General features: G+C 38.4%; 5 protein-coding genes and 1 long non-coding RNA gene across 8 annotated transcripts; 3 read left to right on the top strand and 3 right to left on the bottom strand.

The window, feature by feature from the left end:
* The first annotated feature begins 506 nt into the window (after positions 1-506).
* LOC127258606 (transcription factor MYB16-like) lies at positions 507-2,284 on the top strand. The gene is made up of 4 exons (XM_051285515.1): positions 507-847; positions 931-1,060; positions 1,169-1,478; positions 1,548-2,284. The coding sequence occupies exons 1-4, from the start codon at positions 715-717 to the stop codon at positions 2,085-2,087; spliced, it is 1,113 nt and encodes a 370-aa protein (XP_051141472.1). The 5' UTR covers positions 507-714; the 3' UTR covers positions 2,088-2,284.
* A 2,167-nt stretch (positions 2,285-4,451) lies between these two features.
* Positions 4,452-5,625, bottom strand: LOC127258282 (uncharacterized). The gene is made up of 2 exons (XR_007840281.1): positions 4,964-5,625; positions 4,452-4,773 (listed from the first exon to the last, which is right to left on the bottom strand). It is a non-coding gene; the product is annotated as an uncharacterized LOC127258282 (long non-coding RNA).
* A 677-nt stretch (positions 5,626-6,302) lies between these two features.
* Positions 6,303-9,755, top strand: LOC127258040 (cystathionine gamma-synthase 1, chloroplastic). The gene is made up of 11 exons (XM_051284679.1): positions 6,303-6,855; positions 7,390-7,493; positions 7,745-7,818; positions 7,909-8,077; positions 8,252-8,311; positions 8,398-8,601; positions 8,689-8,775; positions 8,868-8,975; positions 9,064-9,159; positions 9,240-9,358; positions 9,445-9,755. The coding sequence occupies exons 1-11, from the start codon at positions 6,378-6,380 to the stop codon at positions 9,566-9,568; spliced, it is 1,623 nt and encodes a 540-aa protein (XP_051140636.1). The 5' UTR covers positions 6,303-6,377; the 3' UTR covers positions 9,569-9,755.
* A 2,578-nt stretch (positions 9,756-12,333) lies between these two features.
* On the bottom strand, positions 12,334-16,416 carry LOC127258038 (phosphate transporter PHO1 homolog 9-like). The gene is made up of 13 exons (XM_051284677.1): positions 15,687-16,416; positions 15,309-15,615; positions 15,169-15,217; positions 15,010-15,081; positions 14,790-14,919; positions 14,493-14,613; positions 14,114-14,372; positions 13,899-14,003; positions 13,759-13,803; positions 13,493-13,642; positions 13,120-13,398; positions 12,881-13,020; positions 12,334-12,714 (listed from the first exon to the last, which is right to left on the bottom strand). The coding sequence occupies exons 1-13, from the start codon at positions 16,399-16,401 to the stop codon at positions 12,621-12,623; spliced, it is 2,466 nt and encodes an 821-aa protein (XP_051140634.1). The 5' UTR covers positions 16,402-16,416; the 3' UTR covers positions 12,334-12,620.
* Positions 16,417-17,795: 1,379 nt separating this feature from the next.
* LOC127258041 (uncharacterized protein At5g39570-like) lies at positions 17,796-19,084 on the bottom strand. Its single transcript, XM_051284680.1, has 2 exons — positions 18,203-19,084; positions 17,796-18,107 (listed from the first exon to the last, which is right to left on the bottom strand). The coding sequence occupies exons 1-2, from the start codon at positions 19,004-19,006 to the stop codon at positions 18,024-18,026; spliced, it is 888 nt and encodes a 295-aa protein (XP_051140637.1). The 5' UTR covers positions 19,007-19,084; the 3' UTR covers positions 17,796-18,023.
* An 84-nt stretch (positions 19,085-19,168) lies between these two features.
* LOC127258042 (uncharacterized) lies at positions 19,169-21,164 on the top strand. Of its 3 annotated transcripts, XM_051284683.1 has the most exons (6): positions 19,169-19,347; positions 19,445-19,640; positions 19,749-19,835; positions 20,406-20,555; positions 20,651-20,851; positions 20,931-21,164. In XM_051284683.1, exons 2-6 carry the CDS (start codon positions 19,551-19,553, stop codon positions 21,051-21,053), a joined length of 651 nt encoding a protein of 216 aa, XP_051140640.1. In that variant the 5' UTR covers positions 19,169-19,347; positions 19,445-19,550; the 3' UTR covers positions 21,054-21,164. The 3 variants fall into 3 exon arrangements, with proteins under 3 accessions (XP_051140640.1, XP_051140639.1, XP_051140638.1); XM_051284682.1 differs by having other exon boundaries at positions 19,169-19,640; positions 20,651-20,847; XM_051284681.1 differs by having other exon boundaries at positions 19,169-19,640.
* The last annotated feature ends 65 nt before the right edge of the window (positions 21,165-21,229 follow it).

The raw sequence follows: 21,229 nt of genomic DNA, 5'->3' as shown, positions 1-21,229 counted from the left end.
TTCGTTAAATTTATCTTATTAATAATTTTAATAAATTAATATCTAATTATTATTCTTTATTTAATATTTATTTATAACAAATACGACTGCATTTATTACATTCTTTTTTTTTTATTTTAAAATTTAATTAAATTTTTAAATTTTCACAACTATTTTTTATTTTTATTAATTTTTTAATAAAAATATTAATATTTTTTTAATCTCTTTGTTGACCAATATAAATTAATTTTAAGATTAAAAAAAAAAGATTTTTTATTTTATTTTATTTTATTTGAAAATAAGATACTTTACCCGATTAATAAGTAAAGGGACAGCAACTAGGAAGTCCGGAGAAGTCCCGGATGATAGATGGCAGGGGAGAATGAACGGTGAAGATGAACTTTGGAGTCGAGGTCCATGGAGTCGCAAAGAATAAGTCTATTTAATACCTGCATATCATCCCTGATCCCTGTCGCCGACCTTCGTTTCCTGCGGGGTCCATCTCTCTCATCATGTTATTTACTGCAGCTCCTCTCTCTCTCTACTCTCTACTCTCCCATCCACCCAATTCACTGCAGCATATATACACAAATAAATAAATAAACAAAACTTACTAGTCATATATATCATCAAGATTATAGATACATATATATATATCATCGGATTCATCGATCCCGTCGTCGTCAGTATCAATCGACCGATCAATCCTCTGCTGAATAATTCGATATTTGATCAATGGGTAGGTCTCCCTGCTGCGACAAGGTTGGGCTGAAGAAAGGGCCCTGGACTCCCGAAGAAGACCAGAAGCTCCTGGCCTACATCGAAGAACACGGCCATGGCAGCTGGAGAGCTTTGCCTGCTAAAGCTGGTAAGTGGTAAATACCCCCTCCCATCTTCTTCCTCCATTGCCTGAATTTCAAGCTTTTTTGTTTTCTGTGTTAATTTCTTTAGGGCTCCAGAGATGTGGGAAGAGCTGCAGACTGAGGTGGACAAACTACCTGAGACCTGATATCAAAAGAGGGAAATTCAGCTTACAAGAAGAGCAGACAATCATTCAGCTCCATGCCCTTTTGGGAAACAGGTTCTTGATTTCCTGCGTAATTTAATTTTTAGGGTTTCTTCACTAATTTAACTGATTGATATTGATACGTGTATATGTAAAAATGTATGAAACGGCGTCGTTTTGAAGGTGGTCTGCCATAGCAACGCATTTGCCCAAAAGGACGGATAATGAAATCAAGAATTACTGGAACACTCACCTCAAGAAACGCCTGGCGAAAATGGGGATCGATCCGGTAACTCATAAGCCCAGAAATGACGCCTTGTCGGCCGCCGGCGCCGGCGCCGGCGACGGCGGTGAAAATTCCAAGACCGCCGCTAATCTCAGCCACATGGCGCAGTGGGAGAGCGCTCGCCTCGAAGCCGAAGCTAGACTGGCTCGTCAAACTCGGCTCCGCTCCGGATCCGGCGGCGGCTCGTCCTCGGCTGGCTCGTTTCAGGTCAGGATTAGAGTTTGGTTCTTTCTGAGCGTGATGATTTTTGATTTTTTTTTTTTTAAATGTAAACAGGCGGCGGCGGCGGCTGGAGGGGAGAGCTCTGAATTCGGCTCGTTTCCAAGCCAGCTGATGAAGCCGAGCTCAAGTCTCGGCGCGGTCAAGGCTTGGAGCGGCGGCTCAGCCGTGTGGGCGGCGAACCCTAGCGAGCCAATCGGCGGCATTTCCGGCGGCGGGATAGAATCGCCGACGTCGACGCTCACCTCCGCCGCCGGAGTAGGAGAGAGCTTCGCCGCCGCCGCCGCGAGCGACGGCGGCAGCGGCGGAATGATGAACGATGAAGGCGATCGATTTAGGCATTTACCGGAATACAAGGACGGAATAATCGAGAACTCCATTCTGCCATTTCTCTCGAGTTCTTCTGAGCACGTTCCTTGCCTGAATTTCGTCGAGAAATTTACCGACCTTTTGCTGAGCTCCTCCTCCGGCGACCGGAGATTCTCGGACGACGACGGAGGCAGCCGTGGCGAAGATTATTGCGAAGACAACAATAATTACTGGAACAGCATTCTGAATCTGGTGAATTCTTCGCCGTCCGATTCGCCATTGTTTTGATCGTCGTCGTCGTCTTCTTCCATTGTCGTCTTCTTCGTTATGCTGTAGCAGTTCAAATGTAGAGTATATGCCCACCTTTTTTAAAAAATTTAATTATTTCTAAAACCATTATAAATAATATTAATATGAAATCAATTAATTAATATAGTAATATACTAAAATATTTATATCTATATAATATTACATTATAATAGAAAAGTATATATGACCATGGAAAAATGAAAATTATGTAGAGACAAAAATTTATTGCTTTTAGTTCCATGTCACGATCTTGCACAATTCATGGACAGTTTTGATTCATTTTCATGGAAGTGATGGGGTTTGGTTTTATAAAATATTAGGGTAAATTTTTCTATTTTTTTTCGATAAAAATGGATTACATATTTTATTTATTATGTGAATTTTGATTTAAACTACTCTATAAATATTATCCAAAAGTGATTATTAGTTGTAAACGTGTATATACATACATATATATTTTTATACGTCAGAATTCGTAGTCGCTGTCGAGAATGCTGTACACTTCCCGTTACTTTACGATCACAAGTTTACACTATAAGGGAACGTAAACTTGTATTTAATTACATAAATTTTATATAAATAAATAGAGTAATATATTCTACATAATGGAATTAAAAGGAAGTATTACTAGTATATATATTTAAAAAAAAATTTGTTTGGAGGATTTGATTTAATTTCCACTATTCATCCTATTTTTCCCTCCCAAAAACATCAAATCAAACACCTATTTTTCATTTGTTATATTATACTAAAAATCAAATTTACATTCAAAACATTACATCAATACCTATTTATATCACATCATACAACTATTTTAATTCAAAATTTTTACTATTCAAATCCCAACTCAAAATCCAAACCCCCAAACAAACACAGCCTAAAAGATTAAATAACTTATCAATTATTCCTTTAATAATTGTTTTGAGAGTGCATTTACCTAATTTTTACAAAAACAAAATGAAAGAAAAACTATAAAATAAAAGTTGTTCAATTATTTTATTTAAATAATTTTTAAAAAATATTTTTTTCTATCTTTTTTATTTATATGAAATAAAACTTATATAATTAAATGCATACTTAGGATAAAGAATCATTGGAGGAACAAGATATGTTGTTACACAAAAAAGTTCACACAATAAATATAAAATGTATTGTGCATTTATACTACATAAAAGGTATATGCAATTTACCCTATATATATCATTAATCTTATTGACTATAAAATATAGGGTCAATAAAATAATTTATTTCTTTTTAAAAATTACTTTATTTTTTTATATTAAATTGAAACAAAAGAGTATATATTTATGTATTTATATTGTTTTATAAATCATTACAGAAAAATATATTATTTAAATAAAATAAATAAATATTTAATTTAAATCATTAGATTAAATATAAAATGTCTATTTTATTTTTATTTTGATATGTCATACTTAATTTGATTTTTTTTTTATTATAAATATAATTATTGATTTTAATCGTATTTATATTCTTTTTATTTCTATTAATCATAATTTATCTAAGGAAAAAAATAATTTTAGTTTTAATATAACCAAAATTCATCAATTTTGGTCTAGTATAAAAATCTTATCAATTTTGGTACAAATATAACCAAAATTCATCATTTTTTATTCAAATATAAAATTTTTATCAATTTTAATCCCAATATAACAAAAACTCATATTTTTTGTTCAAATATAATTAAACCTTATCTCTTTTATTCCACCGTCAACAAAACGACGGAAAATGCTGACGTCAACTTGCAATTTCTTCAAATATAAATATAAGGTTTGATTTATTGGTTTGATTTCTTTTCACGTCAATATTTTTTAAGGTGGGATAAAAAAAGATAATATTTGATTATATTGGGACAAAAAATGATGAATTTTAGTTATATTAAGACTAAAATTGATAAATTTTTTATATTAAAACTAAGAATGATGAATTTTGGTTATATTAGAACAAAAAATGATGAATTTTGATTATATTGGGACTAAAATTGATAAAATCTTTATATTTAGACCAAAATTGATGAATTTTGATTATATTGAGACTAAAAATGATTTTTTTCCATTTATCTAATAACCTTATACAATAATACAAACATATTAACAAGAGGGAGGAAGGACAAGTTTATTGGGTAGTTGTGTATAGCTGCATTAATTAATCACATCATTATGTCTTAATTAAGCTGTAGTAATGTGATAAGTGTGTGTAAACAAAATTTGTCATATTCAGAAAAATGACAATTAATTCGTTATATATTATCACTTTTTTTTTTTTTGTATTCTAGTCTTGCACCATTTTCATGGACAGAGTTAAGGGGAACATGTGCAGATGTCTAAGCACCAATACATAATTCATTTCATGGTTGAATTGGGAAAAAAATGGCTGAACTAATACAGGACTTGCAGAAAATTGCAAAGTGGTCCCCCATCTAACATAACGTATCACCTCAACTGCAATATACTTTTATTCGCTCATCGGTTCGTCCCTTCTTATGGTAAATGTAAAAACTGAAAAAATAAATTTCTCTTTCACAATGACAGGATTACCTCATAGCCGTTGCCTGGTGATATTCGAATCTCGAATGAAATGACCGTAATACCCTTTATGTATGTAACTGAAGGCTTTACAGTTTACCCTGAGACCTGCTTTTCCTCTGCACAGAACATGACATTTACTGGAATTCAAAATTCATATCCTATGGAACGCATCAAGGCTGCTATAAATGAATTTTGATTCGTCAATACCTTTTCAACTGTTAAGAAAATAATTGTGCAAAAGCATCCAAATATTATTGATATAAAAAGCCTGACAATGGATTTGATAAGCAACATTATCATGCTTACTTCATCCATTAATGGACATTTAAGAAGCCAGGCTGGGTAGGAGGAAGTAGACTGGAGTGAATCAGTGAATGAATTACCTATAACAAGTGTTGGTTAAGTGAGATTGACAGATCTATGGTCATTGTGATTTTACTATTGATTAATAAAGAAGAAAAATACGGTTCTGTGTATTTGCATTTACTGTCGAGGACTAAACTCTAATTAAATCACATGCCTGTCAATTCCTCACAGATCTGTGCATATCCAAATCGAGACTAGTCAAAACCATAGTTCAATCATGGCAGCTCTTGCTCCGGTGAAAGAACAAATGAAATGTTTAGACACAAAACAAGAGATTACGCACTTTCACTAGGAAATTTTGCTCCTCTCATTCTTCAATCAACAATAACCGAAAAATTATATTGAAAACCACGATCAGTGGTGCTGCAAAGACCAAATTCAAAACTGTTCGGGGATTACTGGCAGCAGAAATATCGGAAAATCAATTTTGATCATTTAAGCTGCAAAGCGGATCCCGAAATCTTCCATTTCTGCACACTAGATTAGACTTCTGCGGGAATTGAATCACCACAGAGCCTCAGTACCGTGCAGTTTCCATGCTATAGCTAGTTTTTCTTTCATTACCTGTCCTGCTAACAATCTGCAGACGCGGCGGAGACGAAGCTTTCAATACAGGCGTAAAAGGTTTGCCCTATTTATAGTTAGGATGAGATTAGCCCTCGTGAATTCTTTTTGGGCTTTTAATTGTGAGTAGGTATGTTGGGCCTATGATAAATTTGGGCCTAAAACGACAATTCATGCTGCGTTTTCCTTTCACTTTTTTACAAACATCGCCGGACCTCAACTCCAGCCCATATCAACACCATTCATGCGCGTGATGATTCGATCTGGCGTTGAAGTCCAGGGTGCTTAGAAAATGTGTTTGGAGAGCTATCAAATTGCGTGCTAACAGCTGTCGTGTCAAAATTGGTCATCCAAACACAGCCTTAATCAGGCCTTTGTTGGGCCCGCCATTCCACCCAAAAGAATTCGGCCTTTCGACAACTGAACAAACACTTGAAGTCGATTTGTATTCAATAATGTTTTGGACTTTTTATCAATTAGGAAACTGATTTATTGATAAATAATAATAATAAAAAAAATGAATAGATTTACATTGTTTTATCGACAATTTTTCAGTGACTTTTGTCGTTAAACTCTTACAAATAAAAATCTACAATCATTTCACAAGTTAATCATGGTTAATGGTAAGCTAACCACGATTAAGTAAATATTAAGGAAAAAGACGGTAAACGGATCTGATTAGTTGGCCTGAAACGGCTATAAATAGAGCTAACGTCCGCCGTTCGATACGGTCCATACACGGAGTTGGGGACGACCTGAATCACCAGATTCCCATTTCTAACCTAACCCTATGGCGGCCTCCAGCTTTGCGATGGCACTTCCGACCTTCGACTGCCGTTCAGATCCCGATTTCTCGCGGCCGGAGATTCCTCGCTCCGGATCTTCCGGGAAATCGAAATCGGGGATACTTCGGACTGCAGCGGGGGCGCAAGGATTGTCTTCGCTTATTTTGAGGTTTCCCCCCAATTTCGTGAGACAGCTGAGCAATAAGGCTCGGAGAAACTGCAGCAACATTGGTGTGGCTCAGGTAGTGGCTGCTTCGTGGTCGAACAACCAGGGCGCCTCTGGTTTGACTCCGGCGGCGGCTAACGTCGTCGATGCGGCTGCGGCACCTGTCGCGTCGGTTGAGGTTGATGCCGGTGTTGATGAGGTGGTTGTAGCCGCTAAGGATCCGTCGTTTGTTGACGGAAATGTACAGATTCAGGATTTGCCTTCCTCGAAATATGCTTCTTTTTTGAGTTCAGATGGCAGCATGGCTATTCATGCCGGTAAGCTGCTAACCGACGAACAGAACTTATTACTACAAAGACTCTGATTTTGAGGTTTAAGTTTTCTGTTCGGCATGAGTTTATTTTGTTCATTCCGCCACTATTGTATTCTTTAGGTAGTTCTGGTCAACTTTTAAGCAGGAAATGAGTTTTTATTAAAGTTCACAGCTGTCTAAATGAAGATACTTTTGAATCGAATTATTGGAGCTATTAAATTTGCGTTACTATTTCCTTATTTATTATCAATTGATTGGTGGAGTATTGATTTCAACAACCTAGGTACAAAAATTCTAATCTTTTCCTGTTGATGGCCCTTTGAACTTGTTTCATGCTAACATAGCTTTAATACTATAGATGCTGCTCGCTGCTAGCTATATTGCTTTGTACACTGCTAATATATGGTATTTTAATTTTCTTGCTAGTTTCACGTTATGGTGCACTAAACTGATCAAAGCTTGTCACTTGCGTTTTTGAACTTGCTAAGAAGTTGGGTGTATGTTATTAGATGTTTTTAACCTCTATTTATTTGTACAGGTGAAAGATTGGATCGCGGCATTGTTACTGATACAATAACTACCCCAGTATTTAATACATCTGCTTATTTTTTCAAGAAAACTGCAGATCTGATTGATTTTAAGGTATGTGAAGTTATTGCATGATAATTGCATAATATTACTTAGCCATGGTGATGGTATGAGCATGATGGAACTTTCCATAGGATAAGGCTATTGGAATAGTTGCTTAACCAGCAGCTCAAACTAGAACTAGAGTTATTACAGAAGAAATGCAATTTTTTAACAATACAGATGTGCCCTTCATTGGACAGTTTTATGCTATCGAATTCATGGTGTGGATGCTAAATATTAGGAGTCACTCTTGCTGTCTGCAGGAAAAAAGACGGGAAAGTTTTGAATATGGTCGTTATGGGAATTACACCACTGTGGCTGCGGAGGAGAAAATAAGGTTGGTTTGATTATTCTTGTTTTAAGTACATTTAGCGAGATTGCTTGTGTATATAACAAGTAGCATCATTCTGTCTCTTGAATCCACCAGTGCACTGGAAGGGGCCGAGTCAACAATTTTGATGGCGTCTGGAATGTGCGCTAGCACTGTGTTGTTGATGGCACTGGTCCCTGCTGGTGGCCATTTGGTTACCACCACTGACTGCTACCGGAAGACACGGATATTTATTGAGACATTTCTTCCCAAAATGGGGATCACTGTATGGTCTCTGTCACTCAATTCTTGTTCTACTTCTCTTGTACTGTTGAAAATTCATTTAATTTAGTTTACTTGATTGGATAGAACATTTCATAATTGGGTATATATGTATTATTGAACTTCACTGTAGTAATGATATATACAGCGGGTTGACATGCTTTGTTAAATTATGCAGGCTACTGTCATTGATCCTGCTGATATTGAAGGTCTGGAGGCTGCTTTAGAGAACAACAATGTCGGTATTTCTTGGAATGGCCTATGGATTCTTATTTGGTCTTTATCCACACTTGCATTAACTAAACCATATAACTGTCCTTCCAGGTCTCACTTTTCTTCACAGAGTCTCCAACTAATCCCTTCTTGAGATGTGTCGACATTGAGCGAGTGTCAAAGATCTGCCACGACAAAGGAGCCTTGGTGTGCATAGATGGGACATTTGCAACTCCACTTAACCAGAAAGCCCTTTCTCTTGGAGCTGATATTGTCGTACACTCTGTCACTAAATACATTGGCGGCCACAATGATGTAAGTTCGATATCATGTCATTATTATTATTATTATTATTATCATTTTATGATTGCAATTACAAAAACTATGCATTTTTTGTCTTAGGTTCTTGGTGGATCTATCAGTGGTCCTGAGAAGTTAATTTCCCCTGTTCGCATGTTGCATCATGTTCTGGGTGGTACTCTAAATCCTGTAAGGATCCCAATTAACTCATCTCGTACCATTAAGCTCCGATACTTAATATATATATATATATTCTGATTTACCATGTTCTTGTTGATCAGAATGCTGCATATCTTCTGATCCGAGGCATGAAGACGCTGCATCTTCGTGTACAGCAACAAAACGAAACAGCACAAAGGATGGCCGAGATTTTAGAGGCACATCCCAAGGTACCCTCAGTTACTTGAAACAACACAAATTTTGGTATCGCCAATTGCAACCATTGAAAAAAATCTGAAAATCTTACACAAATTACAGATTAGGCGCGTATATTATCCGGGACTAGCTAGTCATCCAGAACACGAGCTTGCTAAGAAGCAGATGAATGGCTTTGGTGGCGTAGTTAGTTTCGAGGTCAGTGTTTTTTTGAATTTACAGCCCCATTATCCTCAGCAAGACACAGATTCCTCTGAAAGATAATTCACATTACACAGGTTGAAGGAGACCTGCATACCACTGCAAAGTTTATCGATTCACTAAAAATTGCATACATAGCCCCTTCATTCGGTGGCTGCGAAAGCATAGTCGACCAACCTGCTGTAATGTCCTACTGGTATAGTACTACACCCTTCGCCTTCTCACCATAAAAAACTAGACACAGTCGATTATTCTAGTAAACTCTATTATAATCTGTAACAGGGATTTACCTCCATCGGAGAGGGCCAAGTACGGCATCTCGGATAACTTGGTTCGCTTCAGCTTTGGCGTGGAGGACTTCGAAGACTTGAAGGCCGACTTTCTGCAGGCTCTGGAAACCATTTAGTGTCTTGCTGCTGCTGATTATTTTGTAATTGCTTTGTTTTCTTCGTATGATTTCGAGCAGTGTTTTTGCTCTGTCGTTACTCTGAGGATCGACATCCCCGAACATATTTAACCTTCAGAAGAAGGAAACGGACAGGGCAGGTTGAATTTAAATTCGTCCTGGTTTATTTAAAGTTTGGATTGCCATACTTTATCCTGTCTGAGTTATATTTTTCCTCAATTACTCCGTAAAAATGCAAAGGTTAGTTCATCATCTTCACGAACCATCGTTGGCAGCCTGCAGCCAGCCACATTCATGAATTCTGCAATTTTTTATTGCACTTTGTCCTGAATATCAAATGTTCAAATTCAATATTAATTTTACAATATCTCAAAATATTACAAAAAGATAATTGAACATTTGAACACCCTCCAAAATTGTGGGAAATGTTTGTCCGCAATGTTCTTTGTTAAGGTGATTTTTGTTGCTGTCACCTCCTCTGCCTATATATATATATGCATGATTCTAACCAGGATGGTTTTAATTAAATCTTCACAATACTGGATTGGACTGAAAACCTAAAAATTCTTACTGTAAAATTTCACAAAGCAGTTTGCATTTTTGCATTCTGTAGAGATGGAATGAAGTTCGGTAAAATGTTTAGGATTTATTTGGAGAGAAGCATACCGGAATGGAGGGACAAGTATCTGTGCTACAAGGTAATGAAGAGCCTGCTCTGCCGCTGCCGGAGCTTCAGGTGTGCTTTGTCGCGATCCTTTCCCAGGAATTGGAAAAGTTCAACGATTTCTACGTCGACAAGGAGGAGGATTTCATCATCCGCTTCCAGGTTTTCTTTTTCTCCTTTCTGCTTGTTAGTGTGCTGCTGTGCCCAATCCATTTCGGGATATACCGTTGTGTTTTGTTGAGGTTTATAGCTAATAATTACGTGATAAAATAAACATTCTGCTTCGATCGAAGCTCGTTTAAAAACATTTATATGAATGTGATTGAGTGCATCAGTGTGTGCGTTGGTTCGAGGAGCAAGTGGATTGTGACGATCTTCTGCTTCTGAGACCTGAATAGCATCATGTCTTCTCTTTGTCAACGTAGAAACCGTCGAACTTTTCTATACCAAGAAATTGAACCTGCAAGACGAATTTTATTTCAAAAACTGATGCCAGGTGTTTTAGAAGCTAAGGAGAGATTTTTTGACTGAAATTCGACTACTGAGGACACATGCTGGGAGTTATTTTGCTCTGAAATGATGTGACAGAACAGAAGACTTCTTGAGAAAACCCAAAATACACACTAGTATTTAAAATGCAAGTCGACTGTCCACTTTTTGGAGGTGGAAGGTTTAAAAGAATATCTGTGGTATATCCTACTTTTTGGTTCCTTTGTTTATGTGGCCTGACCTGAATCAGATGACTAGAACACATATCTATAATGGGCTTCAGATGTGCCAATATTTTTATTAATTATAGTTCATGGTTTTGAGAATATGGTGATGTTGATGCCCAAAAAAAGAAAGTGTGGCCAGAATCACTTTGGTTGAGATTCTTTCTCTATGTTTGATCATTTCACCTCTTCACATATGTGAATGGTGTGATACTTTTATTGTTAAGCAGTGTAGCTATTAAACTGTCAAGACTGTTTTAGCAGGGTGTTTAGAGAGTTAAAACTTTTGACCTAATGGAATCTAATAGCTAAGTACATTGCTGGAATAGATGTATTTAGAAATGAAAAAGGATTCTGATTTCTGAATAGATCTAACAAACTCTACATATTTTGCAAATGAAAATTTATTTCTTTTAAAACTAGTAGTGGTGAGGAGTATTTGCTGAGTTTAGCATATAGAAGCGGCTAGAGTCTAATGATTTCCAGGTGTTCCAGAAATAAGTATTATCGAATTAGTTTTAGTCAAGTATGCCCCTGAGAAATTATGATGACTTGTTCTTTTCTAAAGGAAATCAGACGACTGGTTTATTACACTTGCAATATTACAATTAAGTCTGTTTTTATGGACATATGTTTCCGTAGAAGTCTTCGAGGCAAGCATGAGATGTTCAGCTTGTTACTTTGAACCTCAGTATAGTGTATCAGCTGAAGCATGGTACTTCTCATGGCCATCTGTGATTATTGCAGTCACTGAAGGAAAGAATTGATCAAGTGAAGGAAAGGGGAAATTACGATGGGGTCATCTAAGACTGAAGATTTATAGAGATGGGCAAGGACTTTGTTGCCATCCATGGAGAGATGATTCTTCTAAAAAACTACAGCTCCCTAAACTTTGGAGGTAATATCATACTCTTTTTTTGTCTAACTATGTTTGCTTTGTCTTGCATTGATATTGAAATAGCTATGCATTGGTTCCAGGGCTTATTAACATTTTGAAAAAGTAAGAACAGTGGACTGGGGCATGGCTGAGTCTACCTTTTATTCTTCCTAACAGACCCTCTAACAAGATTAGTCCATGAGAATAAACTGAAGATGCTCTTCCTAAGTGTTGGTTTGACTATGTAAAAATATAAACAAATAAATGATAAGTATCTTATAAGCTTAACCCGGTCAATTCATATTATCTAGCATGTATTAGTGTCGGGAAGTTTCATGTTCGACAGTTCGAGTCCTACCGCCCTCATCGTCCACGTGCAAGTTTCATATAGTGGCATATATCCCTAGCAGGGTCATTAACATTTATCTAAGACTAAGAATAAACTGTACATGCTGTATTTTCTTGGATGCTACGTATGTCCTCGGAAAAGCTTCTAAAATACAGGACTATGTGGGAAATCTACCACAAGATTGTAACTTCTTGACAGAATTGCATGTTTATGTTCAAAGGCTACAGATTACATCTTTGAAAATAACTTACATCATCTAATGCTAAGAATAAACTGTAAATGTTGTATTTTGGATGTTACATATATCCTCTGAATAGCTTCTAAAATACAGGACTACGTGGGAAATAGGTAGTGCCAAAATCAGCCGGAAGACTGTAACTTCTTGACAGTATTGCAAGTTTATCGTTTAAAGGCTACAGATTACATCTTTGGAAATAACTTACATTGTCTCACAAAATCTTTTCATCTTCGTAGTGAAATGGCAGGGGTACAGATTTGAATGCACGATACTTTCCGACATTGTTGTAGTGTTCGTTCTCCAACCTGCATGATTTAAACAGAGCAGGGTTAACATAGAAGCAGAGTCCAGTCATGTAATAAGGTAGTTTTAGCCTTTGGGCATTTTCTAGTGCAATATTTATGGTCATTCTTGTGCTAGAAAATGCAAACAGGGAAGCATGGAGAAACAGTAATGCATGAGTTAAAGAACCTGAAGAAGTTCCAAATGCCACGGCGTAGAATCTCCAAGCAGGCGACAACTGCAACCATGGCATTCTTATGTAGAAATGCTGTTTCCTTTAAATTCAGAACCAGCTGCATCCATACAAGTCTCAGAAGGATGTTTGCCACCTACGATCCAGGTCATTTGACTCATAACAGTTAATTCTGATTCCAAATCAAATTGTGTAAATCTAGGTCTGGTTATTGAAGCAGCTATGTAAAACTCACTATGGCTATATAATACACGGCCTTGTTTGATATCAACAGCTTATCTCTCAGCCATGGATTCTTTGATTTCTTTTGCAGGAGACCCCAGTCAATGACAATGTCCCAGTATGTACTGTATATCGTGGTAATCCCTGAGGTTGATGCAGCCATGATTCTCCAAAATGTTATTCTTTTAAGATCATACAATGTCCTCATCACAAGTGCCACAATAGTAGAGAAGTACTTCAGAGCATTATAGCCTTGCATTGAATCTTTCTCCTCAAATAACCGACGAAGGCACTGAGTAATTTAGAGAAGCCAGAAGTTAGTTAAGGATTTAAATAAATAGGAGACTGTATGACATATTTGTGTCAATGAGCATGGTTTGACTTACCTGAAGAAAACGCGCCCAAAATGGAATGATGGCAACGACAAAGAGTAGAGCTTCATAGGAAGACATAGAAGCGCACTTGTTCGTTCTCCTCTTGAAGTCTCCCCATCCATAGTAGCAGACATAAAATTGCAAACTTCTGAAAGCCTGAACCTGAAAGAAGTAAAACAACATTTTCCCTTCAGGAACTTATGATGTCATCCTTTTAATATATATTGCGGGATTCGGATTGATATATTTTATCCACTATTATATGGATAATAGCATACCTGGCTTGTTAACTGGTCTGCCAGGAAGAAATCAGGCAAGGTTACCTACAAAGACCATCAGAAGATTGATGATGATGTTAAGGTAAATCTGTAAGCTCTTACATGCATAGTATGTTCTTGTTGTATGCTTAATACTATACCTTGTAAAGTGGAGCACAAAAACAGTGCCATGCACATCGAAGGAGAAAGAAGCGACTTGAGCGGTAAACGATGTTGAAAGGACAAAAGGTTATGAGAAGCACTGCCTGTAAAAGGAATATTGAAGAAGTTTGGGGGTTGCTTGTTACATCGATCTTACAACGAAAGTTTCTTCTGATCATAGCCTACTAGTATTATTAATGAGAAAGAAACTTACAATGACTAAGATTAGGGGAATCAATTCCTTAAATACTTTGAAATTTCCTGTCCTTTCGTCCATCTCCATGTCCAGGTTTGAAAGCACAGCAGATAATGCAAGGACCGAGAGGCCGCTTGCTATAAGTAAGACTTCTCTAAAGCCTAATTCAGTTCCTGGTCTGAATCCAAAAATAAATGGATAATTCACCCGGTATCGCCTCCACAGGTACGTGTTTGAACCATACATGAACATGTGGAAGACAATATACGCAAACAGGCTGCATGGACGAAAGCATGGATTAGCTTTTTCTTCTATGAATACGTTTCTAGTTGATTTATCTTCACAATGATGAAATGAGAAAAGTATCTGCCCTTCTGTATTAGCAGGCAAAAGATACCTGTAGAGTGGGAAGACGTTCTCCATGTACTGATCCCTGCCTTCATGATGATGAAGGTTCCGGAGGCGAGCAACAACAGTTATTGCAGCCATCAGCGCTATTGAGCAGCCAGTATACAGACCTGCAGGTGAAGGATGTTCTTTTCACTGATCAGGTATCTGATAACGACAATTGCTCGATAGAATTACAATATCAGATAGTTATTTTCTTTTATATGTTCTACTATAATCAAAAGGGAAAAGGAGTTTTTACAGGTTATATATTACACATGGTTTTTTCCTATCTACACAGACTTACCTAGGAAAAACGTATTTCTGTGCTTTTGTTGCCTGTGTTCCGGCCTCAAAGTTTTCATTCCTTTTCTACGGTTTCCATTTGCAAAGTGCTTAATGAATGTGGCTTCTGTTCTTTCTATAAGCTTGTTGACCTGTGAAAACCAGATTGCTGAACAGATCAACCTAAACTATCTCGACTATGGAACTTAATGGAATCCGGCAACGAGCTTTACAATACAGACCTCATCAGAAGTCCCAAGATCTGATTTGTCCACCATCTGTAAGTAGGATTTTGAAGCACCCCTTGAAGTGATCTGCAGGAAAAGAAGATCAAATCACTCAGGAGCAAAAACAGGAGACCAAAAAATGATGCTTTCGATAACTGAATGGGAATCGCCCACCTTGTCGTATTTCTTCATTATCTTGGAGACTGCTAGCATGTTCAGGAAGCTGGAGATTAAATGTGCAAACCACCTTAGTCTACTTCATTCTCAGGTAAGTAAAATTTGCTTTCTTCATGCAATAGGGATAGAATTGTTACCAGTAGCTCTTCAGAAGTCGAAGCTGTTGGTAGAATCCAACGAACGCCTTCCCTAATCTTTCCTCTGCTTTCCTCAGCTCTTCCTTGCTGAACGAAAGCTCGGATTTGGAACTCCCTAAAACATTCCTTAGAGTCGAAACCGGTGTTTCTGGATCAATATTGATCCTTACAGCACTCAAAATTTCCAGAGGTGCTGGCCTGAATCTGACCATCTTATCCTTCTTCTCCTCCTTCTCAGCTTCGGAGATTTCATCTATGTCTTCACTGATCATCTCAACTTCTTGAATCACCTCCATTCTTTGAACTCCTACAAACCCCAAACACAAAATTTATATCCTCCCTTGTATATATTGAAAGCATTGTAACTTCCTACCTTACCTTGATTTTCATCATTCACTGATGCTGTAATGCTTGCAGGCGAAGAGTTTCGAGGACTAGGTGCAGCCGCCATAACCTCAGGTCCAAAGTGCTGCAGCAAGGATACGCAAGGCTTATCCACTGTAATCCTCAAAGCAATGAGTGCATCCATCTGCTTGCTCAGTCCCTCTGCCTCAGTTTTCACCGCCTGAACTTTCTCGCGGTAGAATTTGAGCACTTTATTGAATTCTTCATCAAGTCTCCTAAAGAAGACGAGCTCCTGCTCCCCGCCTTTCTCGTTCAGTCTCAAGAACATGGTCTGGTAATAACTCTCTGTTCCTTCCTCCTCTTCCTCCTTCACTGCATTCACTAGTATTGGTTGTTCTTCATTGTCGTCATCCTTAATCTTCGGTGATCCTCCCCGGTAGCGGCCTGTCAGCCCGCTGAACGCCCTGTACAAGCTTTGCTTCCTCTTGAGGGAGCGTACCCGGCCCGAATGACCGGAGTAGGTGGAGATTCCTTTCTGCTTCCTGTATATCAGCAGATCTTTCAGCAGCCTCTTGAGAGTGTTGTAATCCAGGTATGCTCCCTGCCATTCTTGCACCATCTGGGAAGCTAATTCCTTCCCAAACTTCATCTTTGCTCTCTCTCTCTCTCTCTCTCTATTTTTTGTATCTTGGTTGTGGATGGTTTCAGGATATCCAGTGGTATTTATAATGTGACATTGCTGCCACATTAGGATGAGAGCATCGAACAGCAAGAGACGATTTGGTCTTTTTCAGGTATGAGTGAGACTAATTATGCTATCTTTTTCTTAACTAGTGACCTGCGCTGCGTAGCAATTGAGTAGTTCAATTCTCTACTTTGTTGCCAATAATGTTGGATCATGATTAGCAGCTCCGGGGACCACGAGTCCCTTATGGATGATCTAACCCGTGGACGGTATGGATCATCCCAGGAGTCGCTAAGCCTATCTAACACGCTGTCGTGGGCATAAACTCAGTTCATTACTATTTGAACCGACAGCAGATGTACGGATCAAGGTACAATAATATGCTGAGTTGGTGCAGTAGAGTGACCGGTGAGGTTCTGCTGGCCTGACTTATATGTTAGTTAAATGACTATTTCATTCTAAAATTCTTTAACACGAATGGTGTGAGTTTCATCTTAAATAATCATTTCATTTGAAAGTTTTGAACACTCTTAATTCGGAAATTTACATAACTACGGATTACATCTAAAAAAAGAAATACAAAAGTTACAATAGTATGTATCTAATAACTAGGTCCAAAATGGCAATTATCTGTGCATTTAGTGCTGGTCGTACGCGTGCTTAAGAGTGTATATGACATTAAACAACCTACAGAGAAAACACCCTTGGAATGAAATAAGGAGTGTGCAAGTGCTTGGATAATTGTAAAAAAATTCTACTATTTTTTAAAAATCAAGTTAAATACTTAATTTTTTATATTATATTATATTATCATAAATATTTTAATTTTTTTAAAATTTTATGATTTTTTAATCTAGGTCGTATTCTCTTGGACCCCCTCATATTTATTCCCTGAAATTAGTGCGCACGCGTAGTAGTACAAGACTACTAGAATACAGTTGAATGCGTCGCTTAGGTAGTGGTCTGTGGTGCAATAAATTTGGCTGTCGGTTATCCATGGCTGTCAATGGACCAATAGGCATTTCGGCACACACATTGCCAGGCCAGGTCGGGCTAGGCCATTAATGCAATAATTTCTGAAATTTCTAAGGCCATTTTCACGTGGTCTTTCAAAGCTTAGAATATTATCCTCTCTATCTCCATGCTCTTTGAAAAGTCGATGGCAAAACCATTGCCATCATCATATCATTTATATGAGAGAGGACGATGAGTACAAGAATGGATCATCATCTCATCTCATCTCATCTCATCCCATTAATACCAACAAGAATAGAACAAGTCTAAAGTAGCGGTGCCATTGCATGCATTGAATAGAAAGACTTTTTATACTCCACCAATAAAGGCTGACAACAACACATAAGAAAGAGTCCTTGCAAACACATAGTGCATAGGAGGATAGATAGCAAAGAAAATCACAGATGGGAAGAAGATACAACATCAAACAAAACCAAGTCATACTTCTTCTTCTTCTTCCCTTTATTCTTTGCATGTGGGCAACTCAACACAACACAACCCCACAATGCTCAAACCACACAACAAAAACAAACACAGTATTAGTATTATTATTATTATTATTATGTCTCATTTGGTCCCTGAAAATCACACCAACAACAATATCCCTGTTCTTACCACAAAACACCGCAACAATCAAGACTGTGGTGTCGCAGTGTGGTGTATTGTCTTCTTCAATCATCATATTCCTGCCTGTGATGATGATGCTTGTAACGGTTCTGCCTCCTCTCCTCATCATCATCTTCAGAGTCCCCTCCCTGCAAATAACAACACCTCCCAATTAAAATCTTAAAAACCACAAGAAATCAATCAACCAAACATCATTCATTAAAAATGGTGCAATCTCTCTCACATATTTCTTGCGCCCATAGCCTTCTTCATCATCCTCATCACGCCTCTCATAGCTAGGCTTCCTGTAATCATCCTCCTCAGATCTCCCATACCCACCCCTCCTGTAATCCTCCTCCTCAGATCTCCCATAGCTGGGCTTCCTATAATCCTCCTCTTCAGATCTCCCATAGCTGGGCTTCCTGTAATCCTCCTCCTCTGATCGTCCATAGCTAGGCTTCCTATATTCATCATCCTCAGATCTGCCATAGCTAGGCTTCCTGTAATCCTCCTCCTCAGATCGTCCATAGCTAGGCTTCCTGTAACCCTCCTCCTCAGATCTTCCATAGCTAGGCTTTCTATAGTCATCATCCTCAGATCGCCCATAACTGGGCTTTCTGTAATCCTCCTCCTCAGATCTGCCATAGCTTGGCCTCTCATCTCCATACTCATTCCTCTCAGGCCTCCGGCCATACCCACCCGACCCATACTCATCGCCCTCATTCCTCCGCCCGGATCCGTATTCGGATCCGTGATCGGGCCTTCCCCCGGGTCGGGACTTGGGTCGGGCGTAGCTCTTGTACTCGTTGTCGAGAGCGTCGTCGGCGTAGGCGGAGGGCTCAGCGTAGGAGGTGTACTGAGGGCGGTCGTAGTCGTAATCTAGAGAGCCAGATTGGTGGGAGTAGCAGATCTCCTCCGACGGCGGCAGCGGACGGCCGTACGTCAAAGCGATGTCGTATCCGCCGCCGTACGGGGTCGGATCGTACTCATCGAAGTCGTCGACCTCGTCGTCGTCGCCGCGGTGGTGGCCTTTTGGATAGTACGACATTTTTTTGATCGATTTGGAAAAGACTACCCAAGATGTCGATTGTCAGATACATATATCTATATATATGGATATAGATATAGAAATGTCGAGAAATTAGTCATCCGGCTGAATCGGCGGAGGGACCCTCGGATCTGAATTTGGGTAGGGCTTTAATGGTGGGCTAGCTGGAAATTGGGCCTCAAGATTTGATAGAATGGAAATGGATAAAAACAATAATGACTGGGAAGAGGAGATGGGTCCAGAGAGGGACTCGTGGCACGCTCTCAGCCATTTACTTCATATTCGCCATGGCAGACAGACAGACTGACAGACAGGCAGGCAAGAGAGGATTGATGTATATGGTTGAGTGGCCGCCATTAATGAACCTTTACCCATTTTTCTTTAAGAAAAAATGAAGGAAGTGCTATCATCATCATCATCAACACCGTCATCTTGCAGTAATGCCCGTGCCTTGCTGCTGCCCCATTTGAAGAGAAGCCCTTTGAAGGTGAGAACATTGCAGTTCCAATGGCGGTGCAGTTCCAGACAGGGGCAGGGGAAGACGATGATGATGAAGAAGATGGAATCTCGTTCTCATCCATGTACTTACACTTCGAGGCTTTCCACCAACATTCCTCTCTACGAAATCCCTGGGGTCAGTCAGTACTGTAGTAACACTCCCTCTCTTTCAATTCATACCTGCAACTGCAACTGCAAGATTATTCTTTCTGGAATTTTTTATTTAAGATGCTGAAATTGGCAGGCTTCGTTTGATGAGTATCTGGAAGATAAGCCGAGGGTTTTCAGAGCCATATTTCCTGACAAGCGAAGAAGTCACCAATTAAATGAGGTAAAAAAACACTACTTCCCTTCCCCTCTTCTGTCTGAATTATAATCCTCGCCATACAACACACAACTTGCTCTTGTTTTGCTCTGTTTACACAATTTCTGATATTTTGGCACTACTCAAATTTTCAAAATATCAAATCAAAGTAAAACACAACATATAGGGTGTGTTTGTTTGGAGCTTGGATTTTGATTTGAGATTGTAAAAATTTTAAATTTGAACAGGGGTAGATGTAATATTTTGAACGCAGAATTGATTTATAGTATAATATAAAAAATTAAAAATAAATGTTTGATTTAATGTTTTTGGAAAAAAAATAGTTAGAATTAGAATATGTAAAATGTAAGATGGGATATTATAAAAAATTTATTAAATAATTGATTAAAAAAATAGTTAAATAAATAGACAAAACAGTGAAATGGACTAATATCAGTTAAAATAAAAGTAATAAAATTATAAACGGATAAAGTTTATTATAAATAGAATTGTGCAAAAATTTAAGAGACAGTTTTGACAGTTGGAGGAAGTGGCAAATATATTGAAACTAAGGGAATATAATACAGCTGAGTGCAGGAAGAATGGAGAGTCTACATGCTGCCGATAAACTTCCTCTTCCTGACAGTGTCGCCGGTCGTCGACATGAGGCTCCGATGCAAATCCACAGGGCTAGGGTACCCTCCCGGCGTCCCTTTACACATTTCTAAGGTTCTTGAGCTTGACATTGTAAGTATTAAACAAAATGAACGATCGATATTCCTCCCGCCATTAAAAACCTTTTCTTTAAATGGAAAAACAGGACTGATCCTTACTCGGTGCAGATAAGATGGGAGCTTCAAGGGTTAGATGACATGCTGAAGCCATCTCAATTCTCCCTAGGCGTAAAAGGGGCGCTCTACTCTGACCGGAGCTCCTCGCCAAGAAGCCGCCTGAAAGGACAGCTGGAAATGACCATAAGCTTCGTTGTATCGCCCGTACTCGCATTGGTTCCTGAAGATATTCGTCGCGACGTTGCAGAGTCGGTTAGGGCATTTGGATCTCCCTCTCTATTTGAGTGAGGATTGATCATTTTGAGAACCAATTCTTGTTTCTATGCCACAGGTTCTCAAGAGATTACTGCAAAATATGAAGGATAAAGTTAACGGCAGCTTGCTCGCGGATTACGGCGAATTCAAGAAGGCGATAACGAGGAAGGCTCTAGCGCGACAAGCTAAGGATTTTTGATCCGATTTACGATTACTTTATTGTTGAATATTGTTCCACTGGGAACTCTCTTGGCTTATAAGGGTGAAGGACACTCCACCTATCATCAAAAGTTCGGATCCCTTATTAACATGGTATCAGAGTCATAGTATCCGTATTGAGTATTGATCCGGTATGAATTTTCGAAATTATCATCT

The sequence above is a fragment of the Andrographis paniculata genome, unplaced genomic scaffold, assembly GCF_009805555.1.
Source record: "Andrographis paniculata isolate CXL003 unplaced genomic scaffold, ASM980555v1 Contig59END, whole genome shotgun sequence".
Taxonomy (NCBI): Eukaryota; Viridiplantae; Streptophyta; class Magnoliopsida; order Lamiales; family Acanthaceae; genus Andrographis; species Andrographis paniculata.
The sequence above is the reverse complement of the archived record's forward strand: the minus strand, read 5'-3'. Positions and strand labels throughout refer to the sequence as shown.